Source organism: Agaricus bisporus, assembly GCF_000300575.1.
Source record: "Agaricus bisporus var. bisporus H97 unplaced genomic scaffold AGABI2scaffold_2, whole genome shotgun sequence".
Classification (NCBI taxonomy): Eukaryota; Fungi; Basidiomycota; class Agaricomycetes; order Agaricales; family Agaricaceae; genus Agaricus; species Agaricus bisporus.
Window position 1 is genome coordinate 2,900,260 of NW_006267355.1, and position 18,068 is coordinate 2,918,327.

Sequence of the window (18,068 nt, forward strand, 5' to 3'; positions counted from 1 at the left end):
CACCGACATCTTCTGATATGAGAGCATAATGGGTGAATTGAAAAAATGGAAACCCAGCCGTCTGACTTTGAGGCGATGGGCTACAATTTAGAAGAAGTTCTCGCAGAATCGACGAAGAACGGTTAGAACAAAAAGGAGAAAAAAAAATCAATGGACGGGGAACAAATGTTGTCTAAGACATAATCCGACGTGAATACCACGTTGCCATCTGCACCGGCCACAAAAGTGTGCGGAGAAAAGAACCCAACTAGCTTAACAGGTAGCGGGAATAAAAACGAAGCGTTTATGAAAACTCCACTGATAAATCTTTGTCAAAGGAAACGCCAACACTGACGTCCAACACCTTGTTCGTCGCATCATGCTCGAAACGAGAACTATCCACTTCCTCCCCATTGACTTTGACCGCACTTGGAGCGTTCTCCACGTTAAGGAACCGCACACGCGCTACATTGACGCCGGTTGGGAAATCAAATGTTCCCTTTACATCCAACTTGCCCTCCTTGAAACTCATATCCACAGTAGTCATTTGGGATGGCTCAATAGATTCTCCATCATCGATGTATAGACTGCCGGACGCGGTACCATCTTGACCGGTAGCTACGACGAACTCAAAGTCCTTCGTCCTCAACTCTGTCGTCGTCATGGCGGATTCGACGCGGAGAGGAAGCACGACACCACCCTTAATGTGAACGGGGATAGTCGTAAAATCGACGTTGGTGAGCGAGACCGTTGATCCGGTACCCTCAATTGGAGCCAAGGAAGTGAAGTTATAGAAGATATCGTCGGGAAGGTATATGTCGACAGAAGTCGAGCCCTCTTCTGTGACGGGAGAGACAAGAATTGAATCGCCGAAGAAGAATTGGAGATCAAGAGGGAAGGTATTCGCGTCTTTCGGATATTTGAACCAGAGAGGATGAAGAACGGGCGTGCCGTCGGTGTGGGCTTGATGAAAAGCTGTGTAGAAGTAGTCCATGAGGCGAAAACTATAAACAGCGTCAGTATCTTAGGTGTCAAAATATTGAAAACAACAGACCGAATGTCAATTGCGTTTTTGGCTGCCTGAGTTACCAGAGGCCAGATGTAATACTCTTGACTTTTAGCGTTGTCCGCGTTGTGCTGCATATTTTGTCAAGGTAACTCAAAGGTTAGAAAGGCAAATGACATACATTGCGCATGAAAGGATAGAAAGCGCCAAGCATGGCCCATCGAGCACATAGAGTTTCCGATGTATCTTCATCTATCAGGGAACCCAATAAGTCATCAAGAAACACAGTATAGATTGAACTCACTAAATCCACAAATGTCGCTCCCAACCATCGGGACTTGGAAGATGGTCGCAAAATTTAACATACCAGCGATTGAAAACCTATACTGATCCCATCTGCTAAGGTTATCCCCAAGCCACTTGCCAACATGTGCGCCGACTCCAGCGAATGTAGAACGAGTAATAACGAGGGTACGTTTCCCAGGACGGCGAGCGAGCATGGCTGTACGTGTAGCAATAGACATCATAGACCCATAGAGATTGTGAGTGTCGTACTCCTGTAGTCCATTGGCATGAGTCGCATTTGTCTAGAAACGAATTGAGGTGAGAAAAGTTCATTACACGAAAACATTGATTGAATACCCACCATAGCGGTCCTAGACGAAAGCGCACCCGCGTCATTATCAATTGCATACGGTGGATCGAGGATGTCATCGCGCTTCCTTAGTTGAGGCCGAGAATCATTCTGGAAGATAGGGGCATTGGGATCAGGGGGTAGGCTTGACCTGGGCGGAGGGAGGTTCCCATCTCTGGCTTGTTGGAAAGGATCGTCGCAGGGTAGGTTGCAAAACTGGAGGAAACGTGACGAAGCTCACTTCAACGAAATAATCAGACTTGAAAATGTTTCACTTACGTTAGATGGTTCGTTCATATCGATCCATGCGCCATCAATATCAAGCCCCGTTTCAGGATCATAGAATTCTCGGAACTCGTTGTTCCAATATCTTGATGAGTGTTAGATTCTGCATCGAAAAAAAGATTTACACATACTCTGTGACGTTGGGACTAAACCAATCTGGAGGTTATGTCAGGAACGAGCAACGAAAAGCTGGTAATATCGATTTACCCGGATATACAGTCACGCCTTATTCCTAGCATATCAATAATCTCTTCCAATTTGCAAGTGACGAAGATGCTTACCGGGCCAAACGATTGCAATGAAATCACTTCCGTTTTCAGCTTTCAAATACACATTGAGGTCTTTGCCACGGTGATATGACAGGTAACTCGGATCGTCAGGTAGAAACGCTACCGCAGGATCAGTCATCACAACTGGTTGGAGCGGCGTTAATGAAAAGGATGGTGAAGAGGGCTGAGTCAGGACTCACTATAGCGCTGATCATTGGAATGCAAATGGTCGACGATTTCGCGCATCCGGTTCATCGGGAAGTATTGCGGGTCGACAGTGAAAATCCGACGCCTATCCATGTAATCTGTTCCCATAGTTGAAGATTCTGTCCTGAAGAGAACGGGAGGACAACTATACCGATATCCGTCCACATAGTCTCCAGGGGTATGCCAGCTGCTGCATACTTAGAAACAACTCCAGCCACGTCGACGAAATCTGCATTTATTGAGTCAATCCATCGAAGTGGTGAAAGATAAGAATTATATACCTTTATAGCCGAAGCGACATTGATGAAGGCCGAAAGTCCAATATGCTACCTCAGCTGGGAGACCGACGACTTCCGCATATTGCCTCGCGACCTCTGCCGGATCCGACTCACTGCCAGCTAAGAAATAGAAATCCATAACACCACCGATGGCGTTATACTCCAGACTGGTTCCTCCCGTGTTGCTGAGCTTGATATCCATGCCATTGGAATTCAAGAAAAAAACGCCATGCGTTCCCGTGGTACGATGTTCGAAATAGACGGGGTGATTCCCATATAAATTTCGACCAGCCGGAATCCCGGGGGAATCGCGAGACCATAAAGTAAGCGTGGTATTGGCGGTTGAGAGATGAAAGGGATTGGTGTGCTCCCCGAAACCATAAATGTTCGCATTATCGGGTAGATTCGTCTTGACACGAAGATATTGCGGCTCAAAGATAATGGGGTGCGAAGCGGTAGAGAAGAGTACCTCCTGAGAGGAACTCCGATAGATTGAGAAAGTGAACGGTGAGGTGGTGAAGTTGAATTGGATTGAAGCCGAGTCTGGCGACACTGCATGGTTGGAGGGTCTAGGTAAGACACTCTCGGGAATTTCATAGCGGCTCGAGTTGGCATCGACTATCTTCAAGTGGATACGATCCTCTACAGCAATTATCAGCGTTGTCCGGACTACTAAAAGATGAAGGATTACTCGTCTCATAATCAACTCTCAGAGAAAGCGTTGTAAGATCCTCTCCGAAGACGTTGCAAGCTTCATCCGCAAGTGTAAGATCCGCTGTAAGGGTTCCTCCTTCCGTCTTGACGTTCTGCGCGTTGTACCCAGGGCATGCATCCAAAACTGCCGGGTCGACGTTGGTAGCGAAGACGTAGGAAACCAACCTCAACCACAGTGTGAGGAATATCCAGTGCCTGTATGAGCCAAGGAAGACCATGGTGAAAAAAGGTAGCCGTTGAACGAATCGAGAGACCTCACAGATTTAAACCTCGTGTATCATTGAGGCGACCGCGTGGAACATTTCACCGTTTGCACACACTAGCACCAGGTCTGTGAAAATCCCGGAGCCAAAGGTAAATGTCGAACGCTGAATGCGAACAAGAGATATTTTGGTGCTAACACGAATGGTGCGCTGAGTGCTGAATGTACAATGCTGAAACACAAATCAAGTTCAAATCCGCCCCTGTTGAGGTAGTCACTCACTCGAGTCATTAGACACACAAGAAAAGAGCGTACGAATCCAGTGATTCTGGCCTAGTGCATAGTCCTAAGTCGGTTAAGGTGGACGTTAATGGGGCTTCTTTCAGGGTCACGCGGATGAAGATTAAACATGTCCAAATATCATCTTCGCCCACGTCGAACGGCATAATCCAATAGCAACAATTCTTGTCGCTGGACCTTCTCCACTCATGCCAGGCGGAAACGCCCTGCTCCACCTACACATGCAGCTCGATGCATGCACGATCCTATAGTTCTTGTGGGAATACGAGGTATATTTGTCTTTGAGAAGTGAAGCCCTTATCTGATTATTGACCATGTGAAAGTAGTATGATTCTTGAACTTTGAAGGCCTGCGACATATGCCACAGGTTTTCTGCGATCGTCTGGTGATAACACCCATGAGACGACCAAAAGCTATCAGTACCCAAGTATACTAGCGAGACCTACGGCAAGACGCTGAACTGTTTGCTGAGTTCGGTTCGTATCAGGTGTCCCGTTGTCCGAGGCCGTTCCAATCATGTTCAGTGAGACACAAACCAGCCGACTTCGTTATCCAGCGATTTCCGACTTTTTCACGTCACGTAACTCGAAATATGCTATCCAAGGGCTGCAGCGAGGATGTCTATACTGACGGCGAAACTATGAGATAAGGTAAGGTGCCGAGATAATGCAACGTTCAGAGACCTCTGGCTTATGCGAAAAACGGGCAGGTCATTCTCGGTTGAGAATGGGATTCGATTTACTCGTCAACGTCTCCCCCGCCACAACTCACTCCTTCCCATCACGTTCACCCTTTTTTAACACCCGCTCTATACTCGCGTACTCAAGTCAGTCCACACAGTCATCCTCTCTCCTCAACTCATGGCCCGGAGTGAATATGTTCAAAAACATGGGACGTTGCAAACTCCATGGGCTTGGTATTGGAAGATAGACCGAGGCGCCTGGAATGCTCGAACTCCAGAGGAATTTTGAAGTTTCCTTGGCATAGTCTTTCAAGCGCGGTTTGATATGTCAATAGAAGTTTGAAGAAACCCTTTTGGCCATTGATTGTCGTACAAGCCAACAGGGTAAATAAACTTTTCGATTGGCGAAAATATCGGAGCCAGCGGAAGATTACTGGTAGCAGCGGCTAGGACGAGGGAGCAAATGATCATACCGAGTACGAGGTTTGGCCACATACCTCAACAGTGGACATCGCAGGATTTTTTGGTCAAATGAAACTCGTTAGAGCGAAACAGATGAAATAAACGTGATTCGAAATTCCATCCCGAAGGCACGGATCAAGGACTCGTGTCATCAGACTTCCACAGAGGCGCTGGCTCCTTTAAGGTGGCTGATATGATGGATCCGTCCCCCGAGTGGAGGCACGATTTACGTCTTCAAGTTCTTAGGTGATTTCTTGGCTATAATTGGGTCAAGGTCTATGAAGATGTTTGATCTACAACATTACTCGAAAATAGAATGACCGTTTGCGTGATTCAATGAATCCAGTTGAATCTTGTGAGTGTGGTTATTGAAAGCGGTGCTTCCACTGAGTTGCTGACGGTCGTCTAGTCCTTGGCAGTACGGACCCGTAGAACTCATCAACTCCAGATGAATCAAGGATGGTTATCATACGTGATATACAAGTCCCAGGTAAGTCCGGATTTTGTCTCGAGTATGTTCTTGGCGCTGCCGGACATTCCTATGAGCACGAACTTGTGGAAGTAGCCTGCTGTTGCGGATCACGATATCAACTTGCTCGCTCATGCGCAGAACTGCAGCGTATAGATGATATGCCTCATCAACGGGCAGATAGAAGCTATCAGCCACTATATACTGATAACGTCTGATATTAGCCGACTGGGGTAACATACGGTAATAGTAATAAGGGTCAGATTACAACTTACTACCAAGAACATGTCATGCCAACCAAAGTACGCCACTCCGAACTGATTAATTGACCAAGACAATGTTCCCGCCTCACCCTGCAGAAACCGGGTGCGAGAGTATGTCGGGCTGTACTTGATGTCTACCAGGCAATACGACGTCGATCCTTTGGGATACGCAAACTTTGTTTTTCTGCAAAAACCGCAGCAAAGCCCAAGGTATAAAAGGATGTCTGGCAAGAGGTAAGAAAAATCAGTTCGCTGTTCAGTCATGGTCGGCTTCATCTCCTTCGTTGCGCTCGCAGTTGCTTTGGCTGCTCCCGTCGCCGCATTCCCAGCACATGGTTCATTGGCTGGCTTGTCGAGGCAAGAACTGGATGCTGCCATGAGTGGCTTCGGTGAATACACAAGGCCGCCACCACCCCCGGGACCCCTCGAATACGGTGGTGTTAAGCTGGTCAACGATGCCGACCATCCTTTCATCGCTCCAGGGCCTGGGGACATCCGTGGTCCTTGCCCGGCGCTGAACACTCTCGCCAACCACGGTGTACGTTAATTCTTCGACTTGCTTCTTACTTTAGTATCTGACCGTATTTCACAGTACATCAGCCGCAACGGTATCGAGTCACCGTCTAACATCGTCCATGCCGCCATGGAAGGTCTGTGTGCTTTAATTTTTTCCATCATGTTCGTTCGCTGACATTGGGCAGGTTTCAACATGAACAACGACTTGGCCAAGTTCACTTGCTACGCTGCCTTCGTTGTCAACGGAAACATGGTCACTGACTTGGTCAGTATCGGCGAGAAGTCCGCGAAGACTGGACCCGACCCGCTCGATCAACCCGCTACTATTGGCGGTTTGAATACACATAACGTGTTCGAGGGTGACAGCTCCATGACTCGAGGTGAGTTTCGCGCATCGCCACAGTTATCCTAATCAATTGACTTACTTGGCTTCTAGCTGATTTCTATGATGGTGGCGATGTCGAGACCTTCAACGAGACCCTGTTCCAAGGAGTATGTCGTCTCATATATTTTGACCCTTCCAGCATCTGATCACTTCACAGTTCCTTGAATACAGCTACAGATTCGGTGGTGGAAGGTACAACCTTACCGCTGCTGGCGAGTACCGCTACAAGCGTACTCAAGACGGTATCGAAACCAACCCGACCTTTACCATCGTCGCTCCTCGACTCTTCTCTGCTTACTCCGAATCCGTCAACCCTATCAACTTGTGGGTAGATGGACGCCAAGACGATGGACAACTCAGGCTCGACCATGCCCGTAGCTTCTTCGAAGCGGCACGTTTCCCCGATGATTTCCACAGAGCTGCGCGCCCCATGAGCGCTGACAATGAGGCCGTAGTACTTTCTATCCACCCAATTGAGCCAGGAGCAAACATCGCCGGTGTTAACACTTACACAGTCGACCGTAATGCACCCAAACTTGACGACAAGTGCGGTATCTTCGAGTACCACGTCAACACCACTCTGCGCACCCTCTACCCCAACCCCACCGGTGACTTGTTGGACGCCATCAGGGCCAACGTCCACTACTTCTACACCTCTGTCCAAGCTAGGGGCTGCTCAGAAATCTTCCCCTACGGTAGATTCGAGGATGGCGAAAGCAATGCTTACTACGCGTTCCCTGATTACCCCGAGGTCGAACTCCCCGAATATGGAACATTCCCCTACCCCCCAGTCGAGCCCCTCACATACACTGACGCCCCCGCCTCCGCTCCCGCCCCCGCCCCCGTATCCACCAATGTGGCACCACCTGCAGCATCGGCGACTGTTCCCGTAACTTCCACCGTCTAGAGACTCGGTTAGCATGTATGTATTTTCTGTAGAATTTTTCAAATGTTTTTGCGACTGTTATAATAAAGCAAACCTTGAATGTATCATCTATACTTTTGAGTTGGCGCTGCATGTTATCTAGGCTTTCAACTCCATCCGATATCAGAAGCCGGCGATACTTTGAAACTCGTCTGTGCTCTTCTACTGAATCCTCTTTTTCCCATCCGCTACCAGGGATCAACGCATGTCTCAGAACTTCATGACATAACCATGCTAAGCCTCAGTTCACTAGTACTCCGAAAAACTTATCATCATCGCCCGCCAATCACGCTGCAATGGTGGCCACCAGGCTGAAAACGAATCAATTCCAAACTTTTACTGGGAGCCTGTGGGAAATTCGGAGGTCAAACGAGTTCAGAGCAGAGTCCCAATTCCCAGTGTTTCCTCTTCCCATCATCAGCCCTTGAGTCCTCTCTTGTGAAATAGGATTAAATCATTCTTGCTTATCTTGTCATGACCGCGTCCGAATTTCAAGTCGTATATATCCAACAAGTTCAAATGCAATTATTTTACATATGATAAAAACGAAGATATCACGAAAGCTCCACCGATAAATCTTTGTCGAAAGCAACATCAACAGTGACGTCCAACACCTTGTTCGTCGCATCATGCTCGATACGCGAGCGACCCAAATTCTTCCCATTAACCTTCACTTTCTTGGGAGCCTTCTCCACGTTAAGGAACCGCACACGCGCTACATTAACGCCGGTTGGGAAGTCAAATGTTCCTTTTACATCCAACTTGCCCTCCTTGAAACTCATTTCCACAGTAGTCATTTGAGACTGCTCGATAGACTCTCCATCATCAATGTATAGACTGCCGGAGGCAGTACCATCCTGACCAGTAGCAACGACGAACTCGAAGTCCTTCGTCCTTAACTCTGTCGTCGTCATGGCGGATTCGACGCGGAGAGGAAGCACGACACCACCCTTGATGTGAACGGGGATAGTCGTGAAATCAACGTTAGTGAGAGAGACGGTCGATCCGGTACCCTCAATTGGAGCCAAGGAAGTGAAGTTGTAGAAGATATCGTCGGGAAGGTATATGTCGACAGAGGTCGAGCCCTCTTCCGTGACGGGAGATACAAGAATGGAATCGCCAAAGAAGAATTGCAGATCAAGAGGGAAGGTGTTCGCGTCTTTCGGATACTTGAACCAAAGAGGATGAAGAACGGGCGTGCCGTCGGTGTGAGCTTGATGGAAAGCAGTGTAGAAGTAGTCCATGAGGCGATAGCTACAAACAGCGTCAGTATCTTAGGTGTCAAAGATATTGACGACGTTGACAGACCGAATGTCAATTGCGTTCTTGGCTGCCTGAGTGACCAAAGGCCAGATATAATACTCTTGACTCGGAGAAGTGTCCTGATTATGCTGTATGCCTTGTCAAAGAAGCTCGAAGGACAGAAGAGCAAGAAGGAAAACATACGTTGCGCATGAAGGGATAGAAAGCGCCAAGCGTGGCCCATCGAGCACACAAAGTTTCCGTTGTTTCACCACCTGTCGTGAGACCCAATAAGTTACCAAGAATTATGGTATAATAAATTAAACGCACTGAATCCGCAAATGTCGCTTCCAACCATTGGGACTTGGAAAATAGTCGCAAAGTTCAACATCCCAGCAATGGAAAATCTATAATGCTCCCATAGACTAACGTTATCCCCTAGCCACTTGCCGACGTGTGCTCCGATACCAGCAAACGTAGAGCGAGTAATAACAAGGGTTCGTTTCCCGGGACGACGGGCAAGCATGGCCGCACGTGTAGCAATGGACATCATAGACCCGTACAAATTGTGCGCATCGTATTCCTGAAGTCCATTAGCATGAACCGTATTGGTCTAAAGAAGGCGGTGAGAATAGCTCGTTATACAGGAAAACTATTCGGATACCCACCATGGAAGTCTTGGACGAAAGTGCGCCCGCAGCATTATTGATTGCGTAGGGTGGATTGAGGATATCATCGCGCTTTCTTAGTTGAGACAGGGAATCGTTTTGGAAGATAGGGGCATTAGGATCGGGTGCAGGATTTGTCCTAGGCGGAGGAAGATTCTGTTCCTTGGCTTGTTGAAAAGGATCATCACAAGGTAGGTTGCAGAACTGGAAGAATGAAGGTGAACTCAACGCAATGAGGGACTTCGAAATGGTTTACGCACGTTAGCGGGTTCGTTCATGTCAATCCATGCACCGTCAATATCGAGTCCCGTTTCGGGGTCATAGAAGTCAAGGAATTCATTAGTCCAATATCTTGATCGAAATTAGTATTGGCATAATACTCTATAAGCAAGTTGATGCATACTCGGTGACGTTGGGATGGAACCAATCTAGAGGTCATGTCAGGAAGGGGCAACGAAAAGCCAATGATTTCTATTTACCTGGATATACGGTCACACCTAATCCCAAGCGTATCAGTAATCCCATACCGATTTGCAAATCACAAACACGCTTACCAGGCCAGACGAGGGCAACGAAATCACTTCCGTTTACAGCTTTGAGGTATATGTTGAGGTCTTTGCCACGGTGATACGGAGTATAATCCGGATCATCTGGTATAAACGCTACCGCGGGATCAGTCATCAAAACTGTATTGAGCGGCGTTAATACAAAGAACGATGAAGAGAGTCGAGCCAGGACTCACTGAAGCGCTGGTCATGGGAATGTAAAAAGTCGACGATTTCACGCATCCGGTTCATCGGGAAGTATTGCGGGTCGACAGTGAAGATCCGACGTCTATCCATATAATCTGCAGTCATGGTTAAGGATCCTCTATGAGGAGAACGGAGAGACAACTATACCGATATCCGTCCACATGGTCTCTAGGGGTATGCCAGCTGCTGCATATTTAGATACAACGCCAGCCACGTCGACGAAATCTGTATCACATTAAGTCAATGCATCGAATGGCGGGGAATAAGCATTATGGACCTTTATAGCCGAAGCGACATTGATGAAGACCAAAAGTCCAATACGCTACCTCAGCTGGGAGACCAACGACTTCCGCATATTGTCTCGCAACCTCTGCCGGGTCCGACTCGCTGCCAGCCAAGAAATAGAAGTCCATAACACCACCGATGACATTATACTCCAGACTGGTTCCTCCCGTGTTGCTAAGCTTGACATCCATGCCATTGGAGTTCAACAAAAAGACACCATGTGTTCCCGTGGTACGATGTTCGAAATAAACAGGGTGATTTCCGTATAAATTGGTACCAGTGGGGATCCCAAAGGAATCCCGAGACCATAAAGTGAGTGTCATATTGTCGGTTGGGAGGTGGAAAGGATTAGTGTGCTCCCCGAAACCATAAATGTTCGCATTATCGGGTAGATTCGTCTTGACACGAAGATATTGCGGCTCAAAGATGATGGGGTGCGAAGCGGTAGAGAATAGTACCTCCTGAGAGGAACTCCGATAGATCGAGAAGGTGAATGGTGAGGTGGTGAAGTTGAATTGGATTGAAGCTGAATCTGGTGACACTGCTTGGCTGGAGGGTCGAGGGAAGACACTCTCGGGGATTTCATAACGGCTCGAGTTGGCGTCCACTATTTTCATGTGGATACGATCCTCTACACCAATAATCAGCGTTGTCCGAGCTACCAACGGAAGGATGATTACTGGTTTCATAGTCAACTCTCAGAGAAAGCGCTACAAGATCCTCTCCGAAGACATTGCAGGCTTCACCGGCTAGTGTAAGGTCTGCTGTAAGGGTTCCGCCTTCAGTCTTGACGTTCTGCGCGTTGTATCCGGGGCATGCATCCAGGGCTGCTGGATCGACGTTGGCAGCGCATATATAGGAAACCAACCTCAACCATAGGGTGAGGAGAGTCCAGTGCCTGTAGGAGCCAATAAGGGCGACCATTGTGAAAAACGGTAACAGATGGAATTGGAAGACCTCGCACATTTAAAGCTCGCGTACCAAATGACCGCGTGAGCAACTGACTTGTATGCACGCGCTACGGATGAATCTGTGAGATTTTCGGATCTAAGGTAGACACGAATGCCGAGCGCGCCAAAGGGGCACTATGGTGTGACTACGAAAAGAACGCCCAGTGCTAAGGGTGAAGAAATGCCGAAACGCAAATCGAGTTGAAATTCGCCACTGTTGAGGTAGTCGCTCGCTCGAGTCCTTGCCAGCCCGCTCTAGAGAAACAAAGGAAAGCATGTAAAGCAAGTGGTCTTGGCCTAGTCCAAAGTCGGTTAAGGTGGGGCTGGCTGGCATCATGGGTGCTTCTTTCAGGGTCGCGGATTGAAAATAACCATATCCAAATATCGTTTTCCCCTGTCTTCCTTTCTATCCTGGTTTATCAGCATTAGTCAAAATCCAAGCAACTCAAGTTCTTAAGAACGCCATAGTCCAATTCAATAGCCTGAGCCATCTATCTTTGTCACTTAACCATTTTCACCTGTTGGGGGACTTGATTGAACGACTTGTTCCACCTATCACATGAAACTCCATGAATGGTGATTCTTATGGTGCCTCCATTCATTCGGTTTCTCTTGTGGGAATGGGATGTATATATATTTGTATGGCGAATTGAAGCCCTTTTTGTAACATATTAATGAACGTGTAAAAGTACTTTCTGATCTTCATAACACCCCGTAACTGCTTGTGTACTTCTGTGCGCTACTCAGCGTAGCTCATGTGAATCTCAGAACCCTGATCCAAGTCAAGGCCTCCGAATAACAAATCATAACCTTGACTCTATCTCTATCGTTCAGTCACCTTGTCTAATTATTAGCCTCAGTCGAGTAGCCAATATCGATCCAACCACGCATAGCCTCTCCGTAGGCAATCACCAATATGGTCAATCTGAATCCGACTGTGTTAGTACACCTATACTCATACACTCGACGAGTCTGAGAAACGAACATCATTCCAAAGAAAGAGATCAACGCTGCACAGCCATTTGTGAAAATTTGGCCGTAAGCATTCATCATTGGCAGAATTGCTGAGGTACAGATTGACAGTACGAGAGAGCGGAAAGCACTGGTAGATCAAAACGCGAGTAAGTAAACGTTAAGTAAGGAGTTTGATAAGCGATGAACATACTTGGCGGCTGCAGTGACCTCAGCGCTGTTTGAATGCAGGATATCAACTAAATACGCTCCACAAGGTGTCAGTGCAAGATCAGTCTGCAGACTCTTGTCAGTTAGGATTCCGGAGCAATGACAAGATCAAATCAAACTCACGCCAACACCATTCAAGAAGAATATAATCATGTTCAACACTAGCCCTGGCGTTCCAGGAATATAAATCGTAACCAGAGCTGAAGCGAACACAGTTATCGGGAGATATGCCCCGTAAAGAGAAGCACGAAGGCGATCCTCAGGGTACCAGTAACCGCGTTTAGCTTTATACTGAACGAGAGTGCGATCGGAAATCCATCCTGACAGAGGTGCGCCAACTGCCGGGAATGATGACCGTCAAAGAGTGCGGAGAAGAAAGAGAAGTGTTGACTTACTCGCGTTACCAAAACCAATTGGCAGGAATAACAGACCAATAGTTGCTTGATTGTCTACGTTATATGTCTTGCCCTGATGGTAGAATACTTGGGTAAGTCAAGTGTAAAATAGACAAGTAATTACCTACGACTGTATAAGCAATAGGGACCATTAACACTGACAAGAGAAATTAAGCTGCGAATTCCCGGCGAAGGACAATCATGCGAAGGACTCACCCAAGTCAGTCAATATAGCAATGCAACCGATAAGTGCCTGATGAGAAATAAAGCTGAATCAGAGACGTAGCTAGATCATGCAATTTCATATAACGTACCGTAGATGTGACATTTAGACTACGCAGCATCAATAAATTGGATATCGGGTTCAAGATGACTGGTCGCCACTTTGGGAGAGGCTTCCCAGCTTTCTCATACTCATCGATACCTCTGGAATCTGGATGACTCGTTTCTGGGAGAAAAATGAGGATACAAACCAGAACGCCGCATCCAAAGACCGCCAGGCAATTGTGTACACCTCTCCATGACGAATAATGCGCAATGATACCTAGACAATTCAATGAGGTGTAACGCTTGAGATAGTCGGACTGACCTCCAACAGTGGGAGCAAGTGCAAGGCCAAGAAGGCCGGTCTGATATAAATCATATCAGAAGCTCAGGCTCGGGAACCTGAATGACTCACACCGAAATAACTGCCGAGAGCCGTTCCTCGCTCTTCCAGCTTATATATGTCCCCGATGACGCCGGCACCGACAGAGAGACCAGGAGATCCGCCCACGGCTTGAATGAACCGCCCAACCATGAGTTGGGGTATGCTTTCAGTTCTAGCTGTCATTAGGGATCCTAGAATCATAAAGGGAAGATGAAACAGAAATGCCGGTCGTCGACCGTCTACAAAGAATTGAGCGGTGGAAATAAGATGATTCGAGGTTGAGCCTGACAGAATTTGGAGTATTTCGATCCTAGAAGTCCTCCGAACGCACTACCCACGAAATAGACACTGATACCGTGACTAGCACATACGTCAATACATACCGTTTGAAGTGAAAGACTCGTATTACACATACCTAACAATCGCCGCCGTCGAGTCGAGATCTTCAGCCATTTGGGGGATCGACGGGATGAATATTCCTGAGGTCAAGACTGTACATGCTCATCAGTTTATCTGTGCGGACCGCCGCCCTAAAGGGACGTACATGCAAGGAGTCCCACCCAAGAAACTATGATAACCAGCACCTTTTTTCTCCCTGGAGGAAAGCGGTCATAGACGAGGTTGGGGTTGTCCACCAACAATGGTACCTCTTCATTCATCATTCTAGCAGAATCGAGAGAAAGGCTGATCGAACTGAATCCAGGGTAATTTTTGTGAGGTGAAGAAGAGAAAGGAGCGTCCGACCCGAATGGCTTAAAGAGAGAATATCAGGGCATGCCATCATTCCTGCTCGCCGCTATCCGACGGCGAACGAACCCTGAGAACAGAATAAGTACACTGTCGAACCTGTGATCCATACTCTAAGGGACGAACCGGTGACATGGCAGCCCATAACTTTTTGATCCAGCGACTTGGCTACCAGAGATATCGACTTCATATCCCAATAGGCTAGCCAAAGCCTATATCCCGTACTATTCATGATTGTCGAGGTGTCAACATACTACGTGGGGAAACATTACCTTGTATGATGATATTTTTGGCGCGGATCAAACAATAGACTTCGTCTTCGTGGAATCTTCTCCAGTTAGAAATAAGCCCGCTATCTCAAAAGGAGGTCTACATACCTTGCAACAAGGAGTTCGATTACAGGATGCCAGACTCTGGCAAGGTCTCTGAGGCAAGTCAAAGCAAATCAGAAGTGGCTTGACGGTGCCGCAGGTACTGTTGACTTTGTGACAAAAAGAAATGCTGAGAAGCTCAAGGGTGCTTCTAACTATGATTGTCCGCGTTCGATGTGAAGGGGAAGAGCATCGTTCAACACCTGTGAGAACTGGAACTACATGCTACTGAAACTTTACATAAGTTCGGGAAAAAAAAAAGTAGAGGATTCAATTGCCAAAGAATGTTATCCGTAGTAAATGATCATCATGAATACACTATCAACAGATATAGAAGAGCGCACTTCCAAGCTTTTCAAACCAAAAGGTGATAATATGCAACACCCCAACATCAAAGAAAAAAAATCGAGTTGGCTCGCGTGGGTCGAGAATTACCTAATAAACAAGCAGGACCAAACAAATGGGATTTCTCGCAATTTGGCGGTGTTGCTCTTCAGCGGCAGCGACACAACCAGCACGGTCTCTGAACACTCATCCTCCTCATCGTGCGGTGCCTTGTAACAAAAGTGTATTCTAACAAGATGACTAACGTTTCAGCAGGAAACAAGCGGCCATGGGAGGGTACTGACTTGAATGACTCAGCTAAACGGCATAGAGGCAAAGACGACCCACGAGACTGGAGAGATGTTCACTTGAAGTCTCCTGCGCATAGATCGCCGGGAAGGCGGACAAGTCCAGACCGGAGAGACTACCGTCGGAGGAAGAGTAGAGAGCGGCGCGATGAAATTTACAGGCGGCCGAGAGAGTACTCGCGCGATAGGAGCAGACGAGGCAGGGAGCATTCTCGCAGAAGAGATGGCTCGCACCGCAGAGACGACCATGGTAGCAGACGAAGCGCTTCACCTCGCCCTCCCTGTCCCCCTCAGGATGACGAGAAAGAGGAAGGAGAGTAAGTGGTGTTTTGCCTGCATATATGCGCATATACTCAGGGTATTTCACGTTGTCTCCAGGATCTCGCCTCGCCCTCCTTCTAGGGCCAGCTCGGGCCAGGCTTCGCGGGACACGGACACCGCGAAACGAGAAGACCTCCCCAAAGTGTCAGAATCCCAGCCCGATGCTGAGATAGAGATCCCATCCACCCCCCCTCCCGTAGAAGATATTATTGCTGCTCGTCGCGCAAAACGACAAGCTATTCTTGCCAAGTATTCTGGACAGGCTAGTCAGAATGCGAGTCCTAGCCCGATGCCCGGAAACTCTGTGGATTCCCCTCTCGCATCTTCGGCCATTCTCGGCAGTACGTCGCCTCCTAGGGAAATCAGAGCCCCAGTTTCTTCGGGGAGTCAGATTAACGGTAAGTTGCGCGTATATCGACTTTCCACCTGATCTTAGGGTGTGCAATCACAGGCCATCGTGATTCCTCGCCATCGAAATCACCAGAACCGACCGAATTCGCTCTTGCAAAGGGGGAAGAAGATGACTCTGGTGCCCCGGAACGTGAAGGAGCCGATGGTGTCCAAGTGCTGGCAGCAGATTATGACCCTAGCCTAGATCGTCGCGAAGATGAGCAAAAGCGTATTAGAGATACAGTACACCCAAAAGGTGGAGCAATCGAAGAGGAAGAGGTCGAGGAAGAGGTAGAAGATGACGTAGATGACATGTTTGCGGTGGCTATGGGCGATAAAAAACCAAGAAGGGTGACGAAAGTTTCGGTGAGTCTTTCTTTAGCTACGCGAGACAGCTGGTGTACTCAGCAGCTACATAGAAGAAGAAAACCGGCGCACCTGCGCTGATCACGACCGCCACGCTGGATACTGCTGCAGATCCAGAGGGTTACTATAGTGTCATCCTAGGGGAACAGTTGGACGGTGGACGATACCAAGTGTTTTCAAGTCTTGGAAAGGGTATGTTTGCCAACGTCGTAAGAGCCAGAATTCTTCAAGGAGAACCCGGAGATTCGGGTAAGGAAGTTGCCATTAAGATTGTTCGATGTCAGGAATCCATGTGCGCTCCATACGACCACTTTTTACTTCCGTCTTCTAACGATTGCTCAGGTATAAAGCCGGTTTGAAAGAAACACAGATACTCAATAAGCTCAAACAATCTGATCCCGAGGATAAAAAGCACATCGTCCGTATCGATAGGACGTTTGAACATCGAGGCCATCTTTGTCTTGTCTTTGAATCTCTGAGGTATGGATTCGCAATTTGTGAATATGACACGTCGGCGTTGCTCACTTTTGTTGTCAGCATGAATCTGCGTGAAGTTGTAAAGCGATTTGGCAAGGATGTCGGTCTCAATATTCGTGCCGTTCGTGCTTATGCTCACCAGCTCTTCTTGGCGTTGAGTTTACTTCGGAAGCTGAATATCATTCATGCCGATATCAAACCAGACAACATCCTGGTACGTATGATGAAACGCAAATCTTTCTAAAGCTAAAGCTAGTCCCAGGTTAACGAGCAGAAAACTCTTGTTAAGTTATGTGATCTTGGCTCGGCCTCAGACGCGGCTGAAAATGATATTACGCCGTACCTAGTCAGCAGGTTCTATCGAGCACCCGAAATCAGTGAGTCTGTGAATTAAGTGTCTTCAAAAAGTCCACCATCTCATAGTTGGCAGTTCTTGGTGTACCGTACGACATGGCCCTTGATATCTGGTCCATGGGTTGTACTCTCTATGAGCTCTACACAGGAAAAATACTTTTCCCAGGTCGTTCAAATAACCAGATGCTTCTTTTAATGATGGAGGTCAAGGGAAGATTCAATACCAAGATGATCAAGAAAGCCAAGTTTGGCGATTTGTACTTTGATGAAATGGGTGGATTTCAGAGTGTGGACAAAGACAAGGTGACGGGATCTGTGAGTATATTTTCTCATGTCGGCGCTTGAGAACTATGGCAGCTGACCATGAACAGGACGTGATTAGAAATGTTCACATATCGAAGGCATCACGAGATCTACGAACCCGCCTAATGCCGCCAGCCTCAGCAAAGCTGAAAGACGACGAGAGCAAGATGATATCATCTTTCATCGACTTATTGGATAAGTGTCTCGCTTTGGACCCGGCTCGACGCATACAACCCAGGGAAGCTCTCAACCATCCGTTCATACGTGGACAGGCTTAATCTTCTTTGGGTCATCGGGTTTTGTGTTTTCTCTCACCGGAATACTTCTTTACTTTTGGAAATACCGGTTATCTTTGTACCTTTATCCGAGACATGCGAATATAATGATTATAAGGGGAAGGGTGGTCCA

The 18,068-nt window shown here is 47.6% G+C and overlaps 5 protein-coding genes across 5 annotated transcripts; 2 read left to right on the forward strand and 3 right to left on the reverse strand.

Annotated features, from left to right (window-relative positions):
* Positions 1–283: 283 nt before the first annotated feature.
* On the reverse strand, positions 284–3,590 carry AGABI2DRAFT_64273 (hypothetical protein; the record flags this gene model as incomplete). The annotated part of the gene is made up of 13 exons (XM_006458684.1): positions 284–983; positions 1,034–1,116; positions 1,167–1,237; positions 1,290–1,572; positions 1,632–1,835; positions 1,899–1,989; positions 2,036–2,060; positions 2,112–2,129; positions 2,186–2,317; positions 2,374–2,478; positions 2,532–2,609; positions 2,662–3,298; positions 3,366–3,590. The coding sequence occupies 13 exons, from the start codon at positions 3,588–3,590 to the stop codon at positions 284–286; spliced, it is 2,652 nt and encodes an 883-aa protein (XP_006458747.1).
* A 2,098-nt stretch (positions 3,591–5,688) lies between these two features.
* AGABI2DRAFT_190943 (hypothetical protein) lies at positions 5,689–7,645 on the forward strand. Its single transcript, XM_006458685.1, has 6 exons — positions 5,689–5,984; positions 6,047–6,288; positions 6,343–6,400; positions 6,452–6,646; positions 6,703–6,758; positions 6,809–7,645. Exons 2-6 carry the CDS (start codon positions 6,127–6,129, stop codon positions 7,556–7,558), a joined length of 1,221 nt encoding a protein of 406 aa, XP_006458748.1. The 5' UTR covers positions 5,689–5,984; positions 6,047–6,126; the 3' UTR covers positions 7,559–7,645.
* A 415-nt stretch (positions 7,646–8,060) lies between these two features.
* Positions 8,061–11,722, reverse strand: AGABI2DRAFT_190944 (hypothetical protein). Its single transcript, XM_006458686.1, has 14 exons — positions 11,488–11,722; positions 11,204–11,421; positions 10,516–11,154; positions 10,386–10,463; positions 10,229–10,333; positions 10,041–10,172; positions 9,966–9,983; positions 9,890–9,914; positions 9,747–9,837; positions 9,487–9,690; positions 9,149–9,431; positions 9,023–9,093; positions 8,885–8,967; positions 8,061–8,830 (listed from the first exon to the last, which is right to left on the reverse strand). Coding segments are annotated over exons 1-14 (2,649 nt in total). The 5' UTR covers positions 11,490–11,722; the 3' UTR covers positions 8,061–8,130.
* Positions 11,723–12,763: 1,041 nt separating this feature from the next.
* On the reverse strand, positions 12,764–14,358 carry AGABI2DRAFT_63935 (hypothetical protein; the record flags this gene model as incomplete). Its single annotated transcript, XM_006458687.1, has 10 exons — positions 12,764–12,993; positions 13,051–13,123; positions 13,179–13,207; positions 13,267–13,303; positions 13,365–13,594; positions 13,640–13,679; positions 13,730–13,938; positions 13,989–14,059; positions 14,115–14,190; positions 14,244–14,358. 10 exons carry the CDS (start codon positions 14,356–14,358, stop codon positions 12,764–12,766), a joined length of 1,110 nt encoding a protein of 369 aa, XP_006458750.1.
* A 2,085-nt stretch (positions 14,359–16,443) lies between these two features.
* AGABI2DRAFT_190947 (hypothetical protein) lies at positions 16,444–18,053 on the forward strand. The gene is made up of 7 exons (XM_006458688.1): positions 16,444–16,526; positions 16,580–16,818; positions 16,869–17,006; positions 17,064–17,217; positions 17,266–17,380; positions 17,434–17,672; positions 17,729–18,053. The coding sequence occupies exons 1-7, from the start codon at positions 16,473–16,475 to the stop codon at positions 17,936–17,938; spliced, it is 1,149 nt and encodes a 382-aa protein (XP_006458751.1). The 5' UTR covers positions 16,444–16,472; the 3' UTR covers positions 17,939–18,053.
* The last annotated feature ends 15 nt before the right edge of the window (positions 18,054–18,068 follow it).

Bases quoted from the DNA above. Each gene is read 5' to 3' on its own strand.
- AGABI2DRAFT_190943 (XM_006458685.1), top strand. From the start codon at position 6,127: ATGAGTGGCTTCGGTGAATACACAAGGCCGCCACCACCCCCGGGACCC. The intron at 6,401-6,451 runs GTCTGTGTGCTT...GACATTGGGCAG, and splicing joins CGTCCATGCCGCCATGGAAG to GTTTCAACATGAACAACGAC. The intron at 6,759-6,808 runs GTATGTCGTCTC...ATCACTTCACAG, and splicing joins ACGAGACCCTGTTCCAAGGA to TTCCTTGAATACAGCTACAG.
- AGABI2DRAFT_190944 (XM_006458686.1), bottom strand. The intron at 9,432-9,486 runs GTGGGTATCCGA...CGCCTTCTTTAG, and splicing joins TTTCGTCCAAGACTTCCATG to ACCAATACGGTTCATGCTAA. The intron at 9,094-9,148 runs GTGCGTTTAATT...GTCTCACGACAG, and splicing joins AAGCGACATTTGCGGATTCA to GTGGTGAAACAACGGAAACT.
- AGABI2DRAFT_190947 (XM_006458688.1), top strand. From the start codon at position 16,473: ATGTTTGCGGTGGCTATGGGCGATAAAAAACCAAGAAGGGTGACGAAA. The intron at 17,007-17,063 runs GTATGGATTCGC...TTTTGTTGTCAG, and splicing joins CTTGTCTTTGAATCTCTGAG to CATGAATCTGCGTGAAGTTG. The intron at 17,218-17,265 runs GTACGTATGATG...AGCTAGTCCCAG, and splicing joins TCAAACCAGACAACATCCTG to GTTAACGAGCAGAAAACTCT.